The sequence below is a fragment of the Populus nigra genome, chromosome 16 (assembly GCF_951802175.1).
Source record: "Populus nigra chromosome 16, ddPopNigr1.1, whole genome shotgun sequence".
Classification (NCBI taxonomy): domain Eukaryota; kingdom Viridiplantae; phylum Streptophyta; class Magnoliopsida; order Malpighiales; family Salicaceae; genus Populus; species Populus nigra.
Window position 1 is genome coordinate 3,191,411 of NC_084867.1, and position 20,255 is coordinate 3,211,665.

The 20,255-nt window shown below is 31.6% G+C and overlaps 2 protein-coding genes across 3 annotated transcripts; both read right to left on the reverse strand.

Moving 5' to 3' along the window:
• Positions 1-594: 594 nt before the first annotated feature.
• LOC133675456 (uncharacterized) lies at positions 595-3,871 on the reverse strand. 2 transcript variants are annotated; one of them, XM_062096828.1, is made up of 11 exons: positions 3,701-3,871; positions 3,481-3,573; positions 3,308-3,372; positions 2,961-3,015; positions 2,629-2,718; positions 2,397-2,481; positions 2,216-2,311; positions 1,851-2,035; positions 1,674-1,762; positions 955-1,054; positions 595-882 (listed from the first exon to the last, which is right to left on the reverse strand). In XM_062096828.1, the coding sequence occupies exons 1-11, from the start codon at positions 3,755-3,757 to the stop codon at positions 838-840; spliced, it is 960 nt and encodes a 319-aa protein (XP_061952812.1). In that variant the 5' UTR covers positions 3,758-3,871; the 3' UTR covers positions 595-837. The 2 variants fall into 2 exon arrangements, with proteins under 2 accessions (XP_061952812.1, XP_061952810.1); XM_062096826.1 differs by having other exon boundaries at positions 3,308-3,375.
• Positions 3,872-7,114: 3,243 nt separating this feature from the next.
• Positions 7,115-8,359, reverse strand: LOC133676013 (protein STRICTOSIDINE SYNTHASE-LIKE 11-like). Its single transcript, XM_062097587.1, has 3 exons — positions 8,181-8,359; positions 7,708-7,977; positions 7,115-7,598 (listed from the first exon to the last, which is right to left on the reverse strand). The coding sequence occupies exons 1-3, from the start codon at positions 8,357-8,359 to the stop codon at positions 7,115-7,117; spliced, it is 933 nt and encodes a 310-aa protein (XP_061953571.1).
• Positions 8,360-20,255: the final 11,896 nt, after the last annotated feature.

Genomic DNA, 20,255 nt, shown 5'->3' on the forward strand with positions numbered 1-20,255 from the left:
AACATTACTCGTCTGGTCTATTTTTTTATATTGTTTTCAAAACGACGTCATTTTTTGCTTTAGAGTTTTCATTTAGAAATTTGATCAAAGTTTAATTTAATCCTTCAACTTTTTATTTCTTTTAATTACACTCTTGAATGGCCTGGAACTTTTACTTTCATGCAATTTTGCTTTTGCTAAACTTCAACATAAACCTCAAATTTGAAACTTTTACTTTCATGCAATTTTGCTTTTGCTAAACTTCAACATAAACCTCAAATTTCAGCACCTTTTGTCTTGGTTTTGGATTTATACAACCTGACTCTTAATTAACCATTAAACTTTCAAATCTCTTCAATTTCACCCTTGATTTTAATCAAATTCATCCCCAGAGTTCGACATCTCTTTCAAAAAAATTCTTGGCTACCCATTTCTTTAATTTAACCTCTAATTGACTCTAAAACTTTGATTTTCTTGTGACTTTAGCGATTTGAACCAATTAACTTAAATGCAGATATATATATTCAGGGAATCCATGCCAAACAGAGTCCTCATTGTGGGATGGCTGCACGTTTTCCCGATGTATAAAACAACTTAGAGTGTTTAACATAGGCATGTTAAACCTTCTGGATCATTAAAATTATTAATCTGCTAACATGAAGACGATTTCAATTCGGAGGATTGAAAATGCATCATAATATCTTACAGATCTTTGGCCCATGCATGCCTGTGTTGAGGGCACCAATCACATACGGGTAAGCAACAGCTATGATAGTAGATTAAATATATACTAAAAAATACTATTGTATTCTGACATTTTATACACTAAGTTATTCAAATATTGTCTTTCAGATCACCTCATCTTGTTCGAACAAGTTCAAGCGGTAAAGTTTCCATTGCCAGCTGAAATTTGAAAGATAGTTTAGATGCAAACAAATAGGTTTCCTCTACAATGAAATTCAGAGAAATGCTTACCCACAGTCTTGGAGTTCTTGGATCAGATTTTTTATGCAATTTGGACAGTTCTGACTGAAAGCTGATGACAATGGACACTTTGAACTCAATTGAAAATGGACTGCAAAGAGGATTAAAAAATAAAAAGACAATGAAAATAACCACAAGGCATAAAACGCTAGCATTTAAGAACAATCAGATGTGTGAGCAAACCTAAGCATAAAGCAGTGATACTGCTAGGGAGGGGAACGAGTTCACAAGAATAGCTTGCAAAAAAAGATACAATTGTAATATTTTTAGCAGACGCTGGATTCGAGTTTAAAGAGACTTTTTGTTTCAATTTGAAAAAAAAAAAAAATCTCAGTGGGTTTGCATAGCTTTCCCACCTTGTATCAAACAATTCTACCCCTATATGAATTACTAAAATTTCCTTTCCATTGGCAGAATGAAACCCTTTAAAATAAAATGAAAGAGGATGCTTGGGGAAAATTTAAAACTACAAATAGAGCACGTGAAGTCAGAACCAATAGGCAGATTTTACCAGCCAAGATGGAATTCATGTCCTTTCGTAAATGAAAATGTCAATGAAGTGCTTATGCCTCTAACTCATGGAGCCATTATGTAATTTTTTTTAACATCACTATAATCCCCTTTTAAAGATAAGTAGTAGTGCCTTCCATCTTCATGCAGATCCAAAAATACAAGATAAAAACAAGAGTCAGGAGAAGTTTGCAACTCACCCAGCAAAGACACTTGGACAAGTCAAAAGGCGGGGAAGGATAACATAGATAGGCAAAGTCAGATTACGACAGACATCTCCATCCGCTATCTAACAAACACCAGAGAAAAAACAGAAGTTTAAGATTGAAACATTGTAAAAGTCAAAGTACTTTGGCAAGATAGGGAACATATCATGCCTGTGTAGTCTGAATCAAAGAAGTTTCAGTCACAATTTTCTCTCCCATTAGAATTGACTCTACACGGAGCAAGTGTATGTCAATGGAGGAAATGGGAACTGCTGATGTTTCAACCGTTAACTCTCCACTGATGGGATCCAACAAAGAACACAGAGTAGACATTCTTCCTGTCACCCGAAAACCACCTATTGAATGACATCTATAATCAGTTGAGTTTCACTTGAACATAAGAAGCTGCATAATAAGATACTAAAGTGCCTGCATCACAAATACAAGCATGTAAATGCCAAAAGAGGAAACTATTTCTCCAAAATTCAAATTAAGGTTGGAGAAAGAGTCTTAGCTAAGATGACTAAGAAGCGCACCTGACTTTATTTCAGGAAGTAAAGGATGTCTCTGAGTGTCCTGAGTAATGTAAAAGATAGCCATTTCAGGAGAAACTGGTCGCTCAAGCAGATCAGCTGAAAATGCAACAGCATCAGCAAGACAGCGGCTTATTTAATTCCCTATCAATAATATATATATCATAAGAAAATCACACCACACCTTTATCACTTTCAACTATAACTTCCATGGTTGCAGATAGTGATTTATAAAGGTATCCTCTTGCTATATCTACAGTAAACAAATACTATCACAGAAATCATCAATCATCAAGTCTTACAAAAGTGTGAAAGTAATTATGGGAAAGCCTTAGAACCATGCAAAATTAAAAAGAAATAACAAGAATAATTTCAGTTACATATTTCTTCTTTTATAGGACAAAAAATATATTCACCTGAATGCTAACATCCGTTCCATGAAAGGTCTCATAAAATCTTTCCAAACTTTTTTCGCCATTTTGTTTCAAAACCATGGTAAATGGTACCTGCCAGACCAAGCAAACACTAAAATTAACGGAATAATAATAATAAAAAAAAAACTATCACAGGTGAAAAAGGGTATATAAAATGATTGATAACACCAGCATAAAGGAGATGATATTTCATGAAAAAACGAATTCCGAGGGACAAGACTAGCCCACATTATAATTTCTTCTATTAAATATTTCATCAGCTATCAAAAAGCTAAAATCAAACTAAATTTGAGCGAGTTGTTTGTTATAAATACCTCAGTTGTGCCTGAACCAATCTTTCCCGGCGGTTTAACCTCAATGCTCTTATTCCTGTTTCCATGTTAAGTAACATTCGCAGCAATCAGGGTAATACTCTGCTTGAAAATCCATTGCTTAAATACAATACATGCAAAATCGCACACCAAGTCCACTGATTTGATCAATCGTTCAATACCGAGTTCAATTTCAGCGAACATTAACACAAAGCAAAACATATTTGTGAGAAAAACAGAAATGCAGCCATTTTTCTCCCTCTTTTTTAATGCATCAACTATTATTTAACATTAAGCACACTTTATACAGTAATTTAAAAGAAGATAGAGCAAAAATACTAGTAACATACACGATGGTGATTGGCTTGACAACACCATAAAAGGTTTCAATAACTCCAGCTGATCCTCCTCGAACCTGCTTTCAAAACACAACACCACACCAAATCAGATTTATAAAAGTTTTCTCGCAAATCAAACAGATAGATAAAGGGAGAGAGAGAAATTGATGAAATTATACTGGAACCTGCAAGTTAACAGATCCGTTGACGGAGAGGCGAATTCCATAGTGAGAAATTGAGGATGGAGATTTAATCACGATTTTGCCTTCAACAGGTTCCTGAAATTGATTGATTAATTGATTGATTAAAGCAATGATAACCATCAATCACTAAATAAAATTTAAATTATACTGAATAAAATTGTGTTTTATAGAGAGAGAGAGAGAGAGAGAGAGAGAGATTTACAGAGGCGCGATAGATACGGCTGGATCGAGAAAATTTAAGGGCTATTTTTGTTGACATAGCTCCAACTCAAAGAGAGACTGAGTTACTGAGTTCCCGAGTAACGGGTAGGAGACTGGATTGAGTCGAGCTGCTTTCGAGTTTGGGAACTAAAGACTAAACTGTTTTCTGCAAATAATATAGGTTGCTCATATAGGAGGTCTGCTGACAAATGACTGCAGGTAATAAAATAACAAAAAGGTAAAAACACTATGCCTATAGATATATTTTATTATTTATTATCGGGAGTATAATTATTTTTTATTCTTTTTAATAAATAGTTGCCTTGATGTTGGTGGTATAATTAAATTAATTGATGGTAAAATTTCTCCACCCATGTGTTTATTTTTTTTTGGCAGCAGCTCCTTTTACCAATTAAAAAAAAAAATTTCGTGTTATTGAAATTTTTTTTTCCTTTTGGGAATCGCATGGTGGTAATAACAGGACGATTTATTGCAATCAGAAAAAATTTTTCATTATTTTTTTTTTACCTTTAAAATTAATGTTATCATTCAAAACTTCAAATTATTCTCTTAATTATTGATATTTTATTTTTATTTTTTTTTGTTCTTCTATGAATTTTTTATTTATCTTCAAATTCATTCTTCAATCTTAATTTATAATATGTTTTTTTTCAATTTATTTTTTATTCTTTTGATTTTTTTTATCTTTTTGTTAAATTGATTTTTATTTTCAAATTCACCATTGAGTCAAAAACTTATAATTGTCATCTAATTTATTTTTTATTTCAATTTTGACTTTTATTTTTTGAATTGTTATTTTTGGTTTTGAATCTTTTTGTATAATTGGATTTTTATTTTCTTAATTCCATCCTTTAACATTTAATTGGTTAAGGATTGGGTTTTGTGGATTTTTCAAATATGATGCTTATAATCTAATGACCAAGGTCATAGGTTTGAATAGTTAACACGAGTTGATATTATTATTATTATTTACTTATTTTCTTTTATGATTTCATTATTCGATATTGGTTTTTTTTTAATGAGTTTGTGGTTTTCTGCGTTTTCTTTTTTATCAGATTATCATAATCTCATGACTTGGGTTGCAGATTAACTCAGATTAGTTTGCCCCTTATTATCTAAGTTATAGGTTGGTCATGTTAAGTGGGTTGACCCAAACCAGTTTTTTGCTCTCTTTTATTACCCAATTTCATCATTTTATATTTAATTGACTAAGAATTAAACTACAACATTTTTTCTCTTTTGAAAAAATATTTTTTTTTCAAGTTATTGTGATGACTTCTTTTTTTAATTTGGTGTATTCGTGTGAAAGTTTGACTAGATTCCTAAGATGCGTGGGAAACGATTGAAAAGGCTTTAAAGAGCCTGTGGAAAAAGTAATGTTGACTTCAACCCAAAGGGAGGCCTTGCAAAAGACATGAAGAAAAGGTTAACAAGCACTCACAATCATCCATTAATGTCTTAATGATACCACTTTTGAGATAGCGGTTAACGCAACTACCTTCAAGTAAACACATGAAGTTTTGCAACAATCAAACCAATGAGCTGATAATGTAAGAAAGATACACCTATAAAAGTTACGAGGTAACTTTTAAAAATTATATATGCTTGAATCAGAAAGTATTTTAGATTACTTCGCTAGAGTGTTGGTCATATACAATCAGATGAAACGATATGGGGAGAAGATAGAAGTAACATATGTGGTATAAAAGATCATACACTCGCTGCAAAAAAAAAATCCATTATGTAGTGGTCGCTATAAAGGAATCACAAAATATGAATTTTTTGACAATTCAAGGTCTCATTGGAAAACTACAAACCTATAAAAAAAAGAGTTAACAAAATTCAATAAGACATAGGTGCACAAACACTCTTCTCAAAATTCTCTAGAAAAAAGAAGTAAGATGGCTTTGGATATACCTAATGAGATAGAGGACTAGGACAAGGCAAAGAAAAAGGAAGAAGAGGTAGATTTGGCATAGGAGGTGAAGGCAGCCCTAACAGGTCAATTGATCGATCGATTGAAACTAACCAATTCCACAAACAGTAACAATCTGAGACCTAGGTTTGACAACAAAAATTAAGTGTTATAATTGTTAAAGAATAGGTCATTATGCTAGGAATTGTTGGAATCTAGCCAAAAAGACTGAAAAGAATGTCAATCTAGTAGTAGAAGAGGAGTAAGAAGCCATCATATTACTAGTTCATGATGAATGAATGAAAATCAAACACATTATAAACTTATGAAACTGAGTAAGTAACCGCTACAACATGTGTTTGTCATTCTAAATGGTTAAGAAGATTATTGAAAGAATTGTAAATATCACAAGCCTATAAAAATTTATATGAACAACTCATTAGTCATTGTATTAACAAAGAATCAAGTATTTCATGACAAAAGTAAGCTCATTAACACAAGATTCCATTACCTGTGAGATTGCATTACAAACAAAAAAGTTGAAATCAAATATGTGAAGATCCAAGATCAGGTCGCAGATATTTTCTAAAGATACTCCAACATAATATTTTGTCAAGATGAGAGATATGATGAGAGTTATATGAAATCAAGTTTAAAGGGGGTGTTGAAAATAAACTAGATTTATGGTTTTTCTTAAAAACAAAGGAACTAGTCGACCAGTTAAGCCAGCGTAATTATTTTTCCTATTCATAATAGATTTTTCTTTGTTTTTTTTAATTCCTTGTTTGCCTAATATTTTACATCTATAAATAAACTTGTATTGAGAAGCATAAACATAAGTCTAGAAGATAGAAAGTAAGTGTATAGAAAAGAAAAACACTTAATAAAGCATATCTCTTTCTCAAATTTCTTCTTGTTCTTTAGCATTGCTATCCATGTTAAACTCCTTCACTAATTTTCTTTCAACATAACTTAAGTTTATATTCAGCAAGAGTGTATCGAAAAATTGTAATATGATTTTATCTTTTCTTTTCCTTTTTGGCGTAGGAGCTAGAAACTTCTGATAATAATTTTCACAGGATAATATTCAGCACAAAATCTCGTGTAACTGGTTTGGTTATTATGATAATTTTCACAGGATAATAATTTTTGCACTTGAAATGACATTTGTCCATAAATTATGCCAAACTGTGAGGCATTGGATTGTTCTCTGTCCATAGTCTGCAATTCTTGTGATTTTGGGTTCAGTAAATTATTGCCAGAGATGCAGTTCTTATTTGGTTCAGCAATACATCCATGATCACATCAAAAGGCAGCAGATAGTAAGCCCGGAAAAGGCATCAACATTCAGCTCCGATAAATTTATCGATTCCCTTTTATTATGACTGCAAAAGAAAGTACACAGAAAGACTTTTACGTCAAATATTTTATTTAGATGCATCACTTAGTATGCATGCTTGGTATTATTTGAGGACCTTGTTAAGGAGTATAAACACCAACGAAATTCACACCCCTTGAGCTAACATATAACGAGAGACCAGACTGCTGAACTTCACTGATGAGAGTACTTCCATACTGTGCCTCAAGAGACACAGTCTCCGAGATTCTACCATGCTCGTCGACCCTGACTCTTATGGGCACCAGTGTTTGTGAATCTTGTCTAGCAGTTGCAGCTGCTATCAGAAAATCGCCCAAACTAGTTCTCTTGATGTTGTTTGGCCTCACAATGTTAAGGTTGCTTAGGAATATATCTGAAGTCCCGGCATTCCGTCCTGTGAGCCAATATCGTCGAATCCTATTGCCAACAAACTCCGAGACGAGGACAAACCCGCCGTCTTTACTGACTGCAGCCCCCACTGCCACCGAAAGATTTCTCAATAACACGGTGACTTGATTTGTCCTCACGTCATATTTCATTAACCTTCCTGTTGAGTCATTGGCGAGAAGAGCTTTCGAGGAATTCCTGCGAAATGAGACGCAAAAATTCATGTAATGCATGTTTGATCTCTTATAACTCGTTTCGTTCCAAACAAAAAGAAAATGGACACTACTAGTGTAAATTAACTGATGACCTTAGATCATAGACAGCACTAGCATCTGTAAAATAGATGTTTCCTGTGATAGGGTCTATATCCAAAGCATTGCAAGCGACAAAACGTTGTCCTTCAGCACTGGTGGCAATTTGTTTAGCAAGTCTCCCATTTGAGTCAGCAACAAAGAGTCCATAATATGCATCGGCTATGTAGAGCAATTTTGTGAAAGGACTATACGCCAAACCCAAAGGCCTTCCGCAGACAGGTCCTCTATCGGGATCAGTGGTGCCATCGCAAAGTGCTATCGTCCTGAGAAAATAGGCAGCAATATATTTGATCATCAGCAAGTTATTCCGAGATTTTTTAAACTATATAATATAAGGAAAGGATTAGTGTCTATAATACTAAAGAAAAAAAGGAGAGAAGAATTCTGGTTTATGACATGGGACTTTACCGGTTTGGTGAGGTAAAGGCAAAAGATGTCAGCCAGTAGGTGGTTGGTATCTAAGAACACGGCCGTCATCACCAGTATAGAAGGCTCCGCCGGGAGATTCAAAGGCAAGGGATTCAGGGCCGAAGCCTGTGGGTGGCAAGAAGATTTGCCTGAAGGATTCAGAGAGAACAATAGAAGGAAAACAGAAGACAAAAGTATCGATGCCATAGCTGCTTTAGTGCTTGGTCGGAGAGCCATGTTTGGAATGAAGAGTACTGGTGACTAATGCAGGAGTATTTATAGGCTCCAGAAGAGTTTTACAGCTTGTATAAAAAGAGATTTTGAGTCAAGAGACCATCCTTTCCGAAGTATGGCACTAACCATGAATATGGGCTTTCATAAATGGAGGAACTTGCCGTTCCAAAATCTTCCAAAAAAAAAAAACCTTTTTTTCCCAGAAATATGGCAGAAGTTTGGTGACCCAAAACAGTATACATGTATAGGATTCAAGTCAATGAAAGTGAGCTTATCCTGTGTAAGAACCAAAATCCAAGAAACCTTTCATCAAGAAGCTGTTTCACATATATACATGAGACAGACAACGAACAGTGCTCGTATGATATATATATATATATATATACTTCATAAAAAAGAAATGGAAAACGCATCGGATCAGTTCTGCAATTCTAGCTAGTATAGAATGGGTTGACAGGTATAGATATAATTGATGTAATATTCTAGTCTATATTTGTTGGCATTCGGAGCATTCCATACGTGGCCAACATGAATGAAATAACGTGTTCTTAGATGATTTAATAAATATTAACGCTAAAATCTTATTGATTAATTAATATGAGAGGTAGTTTTTTTATTTAATAAATGTGTGATTTACATAGAGTCTATTAAAAAAACTAGTCATTGCTTTACGTACCCTATAACTTAACATTTTATTTTATCAAAAACTTACATAAAACAATCAAGAATTAAAGAGAAATATAATTTTCTTTATTAAATTACATTCAAGTTTCAAACTCTACAGACTTATTATGGATTAAAGTATTTTTTTTCTTTAAATAATTATTTGAATGTAAAATTCTAGGACCATAAACATAAACATAATGCGTGTTTACAATTAAAGAATTGTTTTTTTTTCAATTTTTTATGAACCCTAAATTGTAATTGAGGAATTTTATTTTATTCTTCCACTTTCCATTATAATAAAATAAAATGAAAAGAAAAGAATTAGAAAGGAAGAGTTTTTGAAATATAGATATGCATATATATGTGCTATTTATTAAAAGGAACCTTTTAAGAATTATATAACCATAAACATTATTGGCTGAGGAGAACTTCATGATGAGTATGGCATAACATTCATGCAATTCCAAAATATTTATCATTATCTGTATATATGTGAATATATGATTGGGTTGTTCAATTTATTTGATAAACATGAAAGTTTTTCCATGCTATGTTCTTGATTGTTTGTATGTTCATAAGCATAATTATAATGATAAAATTAAGAATATGATAAATTATAACTACATGTTTAGAATATCTTTATTTAAGTATTATATTTAAAATTATAATTTATATTATGAAAGGTTACTAATTGACAAAGTAGTCAAATCATCAAAACAATAAGTTCTGAATTGTATATATGGTGTTTTTCTTTTCAATTATCAATGAATTTTTATGCTTATAAATATCATGATGATTTTTTATTTGTAGATGAAATGAAGTTCATTATTTTAAGATATTTTAGAATCACTCAAAAGTTGATTTATAGTTCTTATAATTTATGAACATAGTAAAGATGTACTATTATTTTTTTTTTTTTGGTATATCTAAATAGCATTTAATTAGTGTATATATAATTACTAAATTAAATCAAATTTTATTAGCATCATTATATATATATATATATATATATATATATATATATATATATAATTTATGTGAATTATTTTATGATTTTATATTATGTATTTTATATTTATGTTTGAGAATTTTTATTAATTTTTGCGGTATTTATTCATATTTCTCTTCGTTGGCATGTTTCATCTCTTTCAATATTCGATGGGCTTTGAATTGGGAGGTGGGTTGTTGTCGTTGCAATAATTACGTCTATATTATTTTGGTAATTTGATTCTTTTACATTAAAAGTAACCTAAGGCTGCTAGCAATTTGAGCCTCTATATGAGCTGCTTATTGATCCGTTTACTTCTTTCAATATTAAGTAGTTTATGGTTCCATAGACATTGGAAATTATGTTTTTTTTTATAAAAATTTTTTGAATAATAGAGAACAAATTATTAACGTGTGGGATCTTGGTTGCATAATCATGCTTCAAAAGTGATTTTGATTTTGCGAGTGAAAAATAAATTTGAATGAAATATAGATATTTTTTAAGATGCTAAATAAGTCAAATAAAAATTAATGAAAATGACTTTGTTAACACCCAAATATCTTAAATATAATTTTAGTATGCTATTTAGGTCAATTTTAATTACAACAAAACATGTTTAATAAGTTGATGCAATTGATCAAACATATTTACACAATCATTCAAATTTGAAATGCAAAGCAAAGAAAGTCCAAATGACTCCAAATTTAATATTTTATGTTATTGTGCCCAAAAGCCCCACGATATCAATTTTGAAGCGATTCTAATGTGGTTTTGTTCAATCTTCTTCGTATTAGTGTTTTTGCGATAGAACTCTATTTTTAGTTTTTTAACATTTTTCTTCTTCTTATTTTTAAAATTTGGTATTACTAATATGTAAGGACAAAAAAAAAACAAGAACACCTTCTTTTTTTTGTAATAGCAGATGCCACAAGAAAAGGAGTAAAAAAATTAAAATCAAAGAAAAATTTATACGTGGAATAAAAAAAAATTAGAAAGGTATAATTTGATTTTTGAAGCCTTGCTTTGATACCAATTAATGCATACTCTTTGAATATAAAGATCTAGAAACTCATAAGCAAGATTGATACAATCGTAAAAAGCCAAAATCAAATTTGATAGAAGAGTGTAATATCATGATTACCTGAATCAAGATACCAACATTATTAGAATAAACCTTCACCCAATGATTAGTGAACCACAAATGAGAAGAACAAGAAAGATGTCATAAGGTTAGTTATGTCTTAATAAGTTAAATTTATTATTTGTCCTGGTAAAGAGAAAAGTATTGCATCACATAAAACACAAGTTTATTCAAAACATCATAGATCTTGAATTTTGTACTAAAAAACTATATATAGTCCTCTTAAATAATCTTAATGGACCCTTATTGGGTTGCAAATCAATGGGATAAGCTAATAATCAGCTAACACAAGGTTAATGCTTAAAACAGTTCTAAAACATTGATTAGGAAAAAAAAACTCAAACTAAATCACAAGTCCTAAACTGAATGTAAATATCCAAATAATAAAATAAAACAACAAATAAAATCGTAAGATAATTTAGATTAACACAAAGAAATAATTCAACCCAAAAGCAATTTGCCATTAAATACTTCAGCCCTCATTACCTTGTGTAGCTAGGATAAATGAGCAATCCTTGTAAAAAAATGATTTTGTAAAACAATTTTAAAACATTAATTTTGGGCCAAAACAAACCCAAACTAAAGGAAAAACAAATTGAAATGTGTGTTACTTTGAAAATTTGGAGAGTTAGGCCTAGAAATCAAGGAGGAGAAAGAAAAGAAGAGGTAAAAAATGAAAAGGTCTTCGGTGTCAAACTAAAGGTCTGTTGGTCACACACGTCATCTAAGAATAGAAATTATGCCGAAAAGTTCAAACGCCACATCGAAAGCCATTATTCAGCTGCTAGAAGACGCTTTATGTCAACCAAAAGGCACAAGCATCTCCCTCATGTTGGGGAGTGTGTTGCACACGCTAGCTAATTTTTTAAAATAATATTTTATATTTATTAAAATACCAAATTACTCCTCTATCAAACCAATTATAACCAAAAACCAGGTTGAAAATACAAAAAAACTCATGGACACCAGCCTAATAGTTTTTTTTATTTTAAGAGTAATATAGTCATTTTATTATGGTATAAAAAAGAAAAAGACAAAAAAGCCCTTGGATATCATTTTAATATTTTTTGCTTTTAAATGTGACTAAGTAATTTTACTATGTTGAAAAAATATGAAAATAGTGATTTGTTGCAATCAATCTGATAATGATCAATAAATCATGTTAAAAAGGTCTTATTACCTCTAAAAACAAGTTTGTTATTTTGTTTGAGAATGGCAAAATGATCATTTCATGATCCTAATTCACAATAATTTATATACTGGTTTATAGTGAAAGATTGAGCCCTTTTAGTTTTTTTTAATGTATGTATAGGATTCAAGTTAATGAAAGTTAGCTGATTGTGTGTGAGAACCAAAAGCTTCCTAGAAACTTTTCATCGCATATATTTAATAGACAATAGTACTCGTATGTGTGTGTGTGCACATGCGCACATATTATAGAAAAAAGAAATGAAAAACGCATCGGAGTTCTACAATTCTAGCTAGTAATGGCACAATTGTTAATAGACAAACATATTAAAACAAAAGCTAAAAGAGCTCAGTTATTCACAATGCAAATACTCACATTTCATTATAGATTCGCATAGTGAAATGATCATTTTTCCCTTCTTAAAAAAAATTCTGAACTTGGCTTCGAAAGTAATACAATCTTTTCTATGAGATTCATTTGTCATTACCAATTTGATCAAGAGCATATCAATCATCTCACATTTCTATTCCACAGTAAAATTATTGAATAACCCTTAAAAAAATTCATTTCACTTGCAATTAGGGGCTTTTCATAATTTCATTTTAATTTTAAAATTGAAATTACTAAATTATCTTAAACTAAAATTTTCTTAGGCTTAAGTCTATGGGCTTTTTTATCATCTCATCATGGTTTTTTTGTTATTAACAACTAGACTTAGGGGTAATTCAGTATTTTTAACAATGTTAAATATTATTAAAAAAACAATTATTAGCTCATGTGTGGCATGCACCAGCCTATGGGAGTCATCTGCAATCTTAAGGTGACATGTGGACGACTCATGACAACCTCACATGGCAAAGCATCGTGCCATTAGACGCGTCCAGTGGCGGTGCATCCAATAGGGTAGTGAGTATGAGATGTTTCACAGTGGTTTAGAGATAGTTAGATTTTTCCCCCATCGTTTCTCTCTCCTCTCCTCGATAATCGCGTTGGCCCAACCAAAATTAAAAGTTATCTTCCCATTTTATTTTTATTTTATTTGTAATCCATATTATTTTTATTACTCTTTATTTGTTTTGAATCTTTTTTATTTATTTATTTATTTACTTTCAATTTCATCCCTTATCATTGGTTCTATTAGATTTTTATTTCAAATTTTATTGTTTTTCTTTTTTGTATATCCTTTTGTTGATTAAATTCGTTTTTCAATTTCATCCCTTATCATTTTATTTCATTTTATTTTTATGTTAGATTTAGTCCTTATTTTTTAAAAACATTTCTTTGATTCCTTTTTTAAAAAAAAATTCAATTTCTTCCTTCAAATTAAATTAGTCGAGGATTGTGCTTCGTGATTTTTTTTTGTAGTGATCCCGATCTCATGATCCAAGATGTTAACCCAGATTGACATCAATCTTTTTTATATGTTTTAAAATTTTCTTTTTTGAATTTCATCCTTTAACATTCGATTGTTAAGAATTAGGCTTGTAATTTTTTTTATACGGTGATACCAATCTCATGACTCGGGTCATAGATATGAAATATTAATCTGAGTTGACATAGTTTTTTTTATCTTTTTTTAATATCAATTTTGTTTTTCGATTTCATTCTTCAATATCAATTTTATTAAAGATTAAGTTTCTTTATTTTTTTTATTTGCTTTTTATAAGGATGGGTCGGCCTCACAACTTAGGTAACAAGTTTGTCATGCTAACTATAATTGTTTAAGGGATCTTTTTTTCATTTTTCAATTTTTTTTTATTCTCTCCTTTATCATTGGGTTATGTTGGAATTCAATTTTTTTGCAGGCATTATTTTTTTACATATCATCGTTATCACTTATTTTCTCTTTAGATTCAGTACATTTGTTGTCGTTGCTTTTATTATCATATAATTACATTAAACCATCTTATTGGACCCAATATGCTTTATAACTCGAGTCCTAAGATTTTTTTATTTTTTTTTGCTTTAAAACACACTAGCAACACTTGAACATCATTTTTTAAAGTTTGAAAAAATTGACCCGGCATGTGGCAATGCACAAGCCATCTATCTAATATATAATCAAATCAATGTAATATTATAGTTATCAAAAATACTAATAGGCGCTGCTAAATTATTTTATAAGGTGGCATTGTGACCCTTCTCATAACTATGAGTTGTTGCAGTAAAAAATTTTTCGCTTTGATAATTAAACTTTTTTTCACCTCGATTGGATCTCTTTATGGCCAAATTGATGGTAGATTACTTCTGATTTGTTAAGAAATGGCAAGATTGAAAGATAGTGGAACAAAGTTGAAACGACGTTTGCTTGCAAAGTTTATTTTAGTCCTCAAATTTTCCAATTTCTACATTTTCAATCCCTTTAGTTTTTGAATATTTAATTATAGTCTAAAACTTCATTTTTTTTTCTTATTTTTCAATATGTAGTTTGAGCAAAGAGAGAGAGAGAGAGAGAGTTGCCTCATTCCAACCATAAAAAATGTCAATCATGGTGTCAACAAGTTCCTTTATATGAGAGGAGTTCCATTAAGGTGTTCTTTTCTCTCCATCATCCCTGAGATGATTATATTTAGAGTTAATCCAAAAACTAAACAATTTCTATAAAAATATACAGATTGTTTGTTATTAATAATAAGTTGTTAATAGGAAATTAAGTACCCATTATGGCCGAAAAAATAATACTACGTAGAAAAATATAAGTAATGGTAATATGATTTTAGTTTTTTTACTAATAATTATTATAATTGTATGTGATGAAGTCATAAAAAAAATTTAGATATAAATTAGATTTTTTGTTGGTGTGTTTGGGCTTACCATTAGTCCATAAGCTTTTCTGCAAAATAAGTTTCATGTTGGAATAGAAGACCCTTAAATGTTTAAGTCAACAAGTGTAAGAAAAGTGTAGTGTGTATGAAAAGAAATGTAAGAGAGATATATGTATGAAGAGAAAGAGTGTAACACCTCACCCCACTAGTAGGATATTATCCGCTTAGACCCACAGGCCTCACGGATTTGTTCTTGGCAGCCACGCATGGCCCCAAAACGCGTCTTAATAGTCAAGATGAGCATGCTCATATAAGGCCTTCCCCCAAGTCCTCACCCGCCGATGTGGGATATTACAATCGACCCCTCTTAAGGAGCCTAACGACCTCATCGGCATAATCGGACAGCCAGTGAGCCGAGCTCTGATACCAAATGTAACACATTACCCCACTAGTAAATATTGTCCGCTTTGGCCCACGGGCTTCACGGATTTGTTCTTAGCAGCCACGTATGACCCCAAAACATGTCTTACTAGTTAAGGTGAGCATGCTCATATAAGGCCTTCCTTTAAGTCCTCACCCGCCGATATGAGATATTACAAGGGTGGGGTGTTACATTTGGTATCAGAGCCCGGCTCACTGGTTGTCCGATGGTGCCGCTAGGGTCGTCGGGCTCCTTAAAGGAGATGGATTATAATATCTCACATCAGCGGGTGAGGACTTGGGGGAAGGCCTTATATGAGCATACTCACCTTGACTAATACGACACGTTTTGGGGTCATGCGTAACTGTCAAAAACAAATATGTGAGGCTCGTGGGCCAAAGCGGACAATATCTTACTAGTGGGATGGGGTGTTACAAAAAGTATATAGCTTATAGCATGGTTGGCTTTGGCTAGCTTTTATGACCTCGAATGGCATGGCTGGTTTTTATTGCCTATGCCTAGAATAACATGGGTGGCTTTGGCTACCTTTTCTATCTAGCTTTTATGGTTAGCTTTTATGATCTAGGCCTATAATGGCATGGTTGGCCTTGGTGGCTTTTATAACCTAGAATAAGAGAGCATGTTACAAAGTCTAACTTTTCAATGGTTATGTGGAGCTCTAGCCTAAGATCCTTATTTTTGCCCTGTGAATGGGAGTGTTTATAAACCCACGTCTTGAAATTTCTTCATGGAGAAGGAGAATGTATCATTAGTGGAGAAATTGGTATGTTACTAGTGGCTAGCCATGACGATCATTAGTTATTGTGTCATGCCATGGTTGTTGTGTCATATGTGTTATTGATGAAAATGTTGGTGATGGACAGTGTTGTTATTGATGAAAATGTTGTCTACTCTGCATAGAAAAGATTATGTGCATTAAAATTTTCTATGTTTGATTTATAGGAACTAAAGAAATGCATAGAAGGGTGTATCAGACAAAATTAGATAAAGAAAGTCAGTATCGAGTGTCAAGCTAAAGATTTCAGTTGTCTGGGCTAGAATTCTAATTATTTTAACTTGGCCCAAATGGCTAGAAAATTATTTTTTTAGAAAAACTAATCCCTATCATTTTCCCTCAAAGTCTTTTACAAAAAAAACATGTTTAGAAGATTTTGATTGGCAAAAGTGAAGGAGAAATAACTTACTATATAAATATTACCTTTTATATTTTGTATGAGATGTTACCATGATTCTGTCTGCATATGGCTTTTATTAATTTTTTTCATATATAAGATTTCTTCATGTAAATTTTTGTCAATGATTTTTAAAGAGAAAGAACAGTGTAATTTTATTGCTTGTCAAGAGAGATAGTTTTAAGAAAAATAAATAAAAAATTATGTAAAATAATGGGTGTATATACTCAAGGATTTATGAGTAGTCATGAAGACAAGAGATGGATCATTGATCCATTTCGAGATAAGTGGTCTGAAAATCTAGAGAAGGATAATTGATCTTTTTTTAAGTGGTCATGGGAAACTAGAGAATTTAATAGAGACAGATATTTTATCATGGAGAAACATTACTTTATTAAAAGATTCAAATGATGGAGATACCATTCTAGAAATCGTCTAAAGATTATCTGATCTCAAGTAGATCATTATGGAATATGAAGATTTGTTTCTCTTATTGTTCTGGTTGTCTTTCTTTCTTGATAAATTATTAGAGATATACTTTAGCAATCAATCTTTTTATATTATTTTTTAAGGTGTGGCATCTTTTAGTGTCATATCAACATGGTAAAATAGACAAAACTTATTAGGTTCTTTATGTTTGAACCATTTTTCATAGGAAGTGGGCATTGCACAGTTTTTTTCCTTGATGGTGCTAAAAATTTCAGTATGTGCAGTGATGAAAGGTGTGGTCCTAAGCTTGAGGAATGTTATGTGGTTAATGTTCTCATTGATGTTCCTTTTGGATGCTCTAGTGGGAGAATGATGCATTGTGGGGATTATGTTCTCTTAAAAAAAAGGTTAACCCTACTTAGTCATATTGGCTTCCTCTGCTTGAATATGGTTCTTCATTACTCATTTTATGTTAATAAGAGTGTATAGGTGTTTCCATAAAAAGTAGTTGTATACTCCATTAATCAAGGTCTCAGTGGCAATAGTTTTGAGTATATTCTCCATGTTAAGTGTTTTCTCGTTAAGTCCTCATAGTAATGTTTTGATGATTTCATCTTCTTATTTGGTAATGGTAAAGAGCTTAGTCAAACTCTTTTTAATTAGAATGTTAGTGCTAAAATAAGAGATGAGCTTCATATAGAGATCGTGAAGACCAAGGATGGAACCAAGTTCAAGGCTGTGATATCACACCTTATGAGATCCTCGAAAAGTTACAGGAAAAATTTTGCATATAGCAGCACTCTTTTGTGTCATAAACTCAATTACGCTTCTGACATTTTGCATGTGCTTTCTAAGATTTGTAAGGTTATCGTAGTTATCCAAATTGGCATTCATGGTGACACAATCCTTGAAGAGTTGAGTGTGTAATTCTTTTTGACAAAATGGTATTTACCTAATAGGAATAGTGTTTATTCTTAGGAGGTCATGCAGTCTCTAATCTCGTCTCGCGTTTGGATCTTTTTAATCAGGAAGTATACAAATAAGATTCAAGTGAGGATTGAATGAGATAACCCCGCCTATAGTTAGGATATGTAGAGAGGTCTCTTCATAGTAAAAGCGGCTTCTTTGAAGAGTAAGAGTATTGTGCATACTTTGCACGTTATTTTATCATATTCCTTTGTGAAACTGAAGTTTCCTTTATGCATCTAGTGCACGTAATAGAGTTGCATGTTGAATTTTTTGTTGATAGAATAGAATAGTGCAGAGTTGTTCTTGTATGACTAGAATAAGTATGACTAGAATAACATTGTTGAGCACTTGCACTTGCACTTGTTATAAGAGTTGTTAGAGAGCTAACTTCTCATGTCCTGAAGCTTCATCAGCCAAGAAAAATACTTTTGATTAAGGGTGAAAAGGAATGAACTAGCTTTGTGAAATCATAAAAAAGCTTTATACAATAATTGGATTTTTCATGGTTATATCCTAAGTTGGTGTGAATGAGCTTGACTGCAAGAGCACAAATTTTCCCACAAAACAAGTCCCATTTTGGAACAAATACCCTTTAATATTTAACACAGCAAGTATAACAGAAGTGTAGTATGTATGGAAAAAAATGCAAAAGAAATGCATGCACGAAGAGAAAAGTTTTATAGCTTATAATGACATGATTGACTTTTATGACTAATTTTATGGTCTGTGCCTTAATTTTTACCCTATAAGTGGGTGTATTTATACACCCAGGTCTTAGAATTTTTTCATAAATAGGAGGAGTGTATCATTGATGGAGAAATTGATGTGTTCTCATTGGCTAGTCATGGTGATCATTGATTATTGTATCATGTCATGGTTGTTATGACATGTTTGTTATTGGCAAAAATATTATTAATACACAGTGTCATTGGCACACAAAATAATGATTACTCTACATAGAAAGACTTGTGTGCACATAAAAAGTTTGCGTGCACAGTTTCTAGGAACCCAAGAAAAATTGCATATAAAGATATGTTTTGTCAGAATTGAACAAATCGAGTTAGTATTGGGTGTCACGCTTAAAATCCTAATTGTCTAAGCAAAATGCTAGTCATTTAAGACTAGTTTAAAAAGCTGAGATTTTTTATTTATTTATTTTAAGAAAGATGTATGCCCCATGTAACAGAAGGGAGAAATTTTTAATTTTTAAATTTTATTTTTTACTTTAATTTATTATAGAATTTCTTAAATCATCAACAACAAAAAATGGCTAGTTAGTTCTCCATGTTGTAGAAGTTATATGGATCTTAAGGTAACGTTTGGTTACTGTCCCGATATAGAATAGACAACCGCATTTAAGACAAAGGAGACTATTGAATAGGAAACGAAAACAAAATTATATTTAATAGTGATGTACAAGTTAAAGTAAAATATGTATCATGTTTGGTTAATTATTGACAAGACAGAATAAAATATTAAAAAATCTATTTTACCTTTAATATATATTCCTAGGGGTGTTTATTTTCGTTTCGGTTCGGTTTTTATCAAAAAAAATAACCAAACTAAATTTTACAAAAAAAAACCAAACCGAACCGAAACCGGTTCAAACCGACCAGTTTTGGTTCGGTTTTTTAGAGCAAAAACCGGTTCAAACCGATTTGGCTTGGTTTTTTTGGTTTGGCTCGGTTTTTTCGGTTTGGCTCGATTTTTTATCCGGGTTTTTTCAGTTTGAGTTCAGTTCGGTTTTTTCGGTTCCAGGCTTAAAAAACCAAAATCAAACCGAACCAGTCGGTTTTTTTAAAATTTTAATCGGTTTAATCGGTTTTTTTTCACGGTTCGATTTTTTCGGTTATTTTTTTTCTAGTTTTCTCGATTTAATCAATTTTTTGATTTTTTTAAACACCCCTATATATTACTGTGAAACTTACATAGTTTTTTTAAAAAAATTACTTTAGTTTGTATTGAGTATTGAAATTAACAATAGTCTAATAACTCTAATTATAAAACCTAGATTAATCTAGCAGATCGACTCGGCCTGAGTCGATCCAGGTTTAAAAAATAAAAGAGGATTGACTCAACCAAACCTAGTCAAAAATCCCACAACCCAGGATATAACCTGGGTAAAAAATCAAACTTTT

What these genes read in the sequence shown, in the direction of transcription:
- LOC133675456 (XM_062096826.1), bottom strand. Translation starts at nt 3,757, where the DNA reads ATGTCAACAAAAATAGCCCTTAAATTTTCTCGATCCAGCCGTATCTAT. An exon ending in GTCAAGCCAATCACCATCGT is followed by an intron (nt 3,016 to 3,307) that starts GTATGTTACTAG and finishes ACATGGAAACAG; the next exon opens with GAATAAGAGCATTGAGGTTA. An exon ending in TTGGTTCAGGCACAACTGAG is followed by an intron (nt 2,719 to 2,960) that starts GTATTTATAACA and finishes TTGGTCTGGCAG; the next exon opens with GTACCATTTACCATGGTTTT.
- LOC133676013 (XM_062097587.1), bottom strand. Translation starts at nt 8,359, where the DNA reads ATGGCTCTCCGACCAAGCACTAAAGCAGCTATGGCATCGATACTTTTG. An exon ending in ATACTGGTGATGACGGCCGT is followed by an intron (nt 7,978 to 8,180) that starts GTTCTTAGATAC and finishes CTATTTTCTCAG; the next exon opens with GACGATAGCACTTTGCGATG. An exon ending in AGTGCTGTCTATGATCTAAG is followed by an intron (nt 7,599 to 7,707) that starts GTCATCAGTTAA and finishes CTCATTTCGCAG; the next exon opens with GAATTCCTCGAAAGCTCTTC.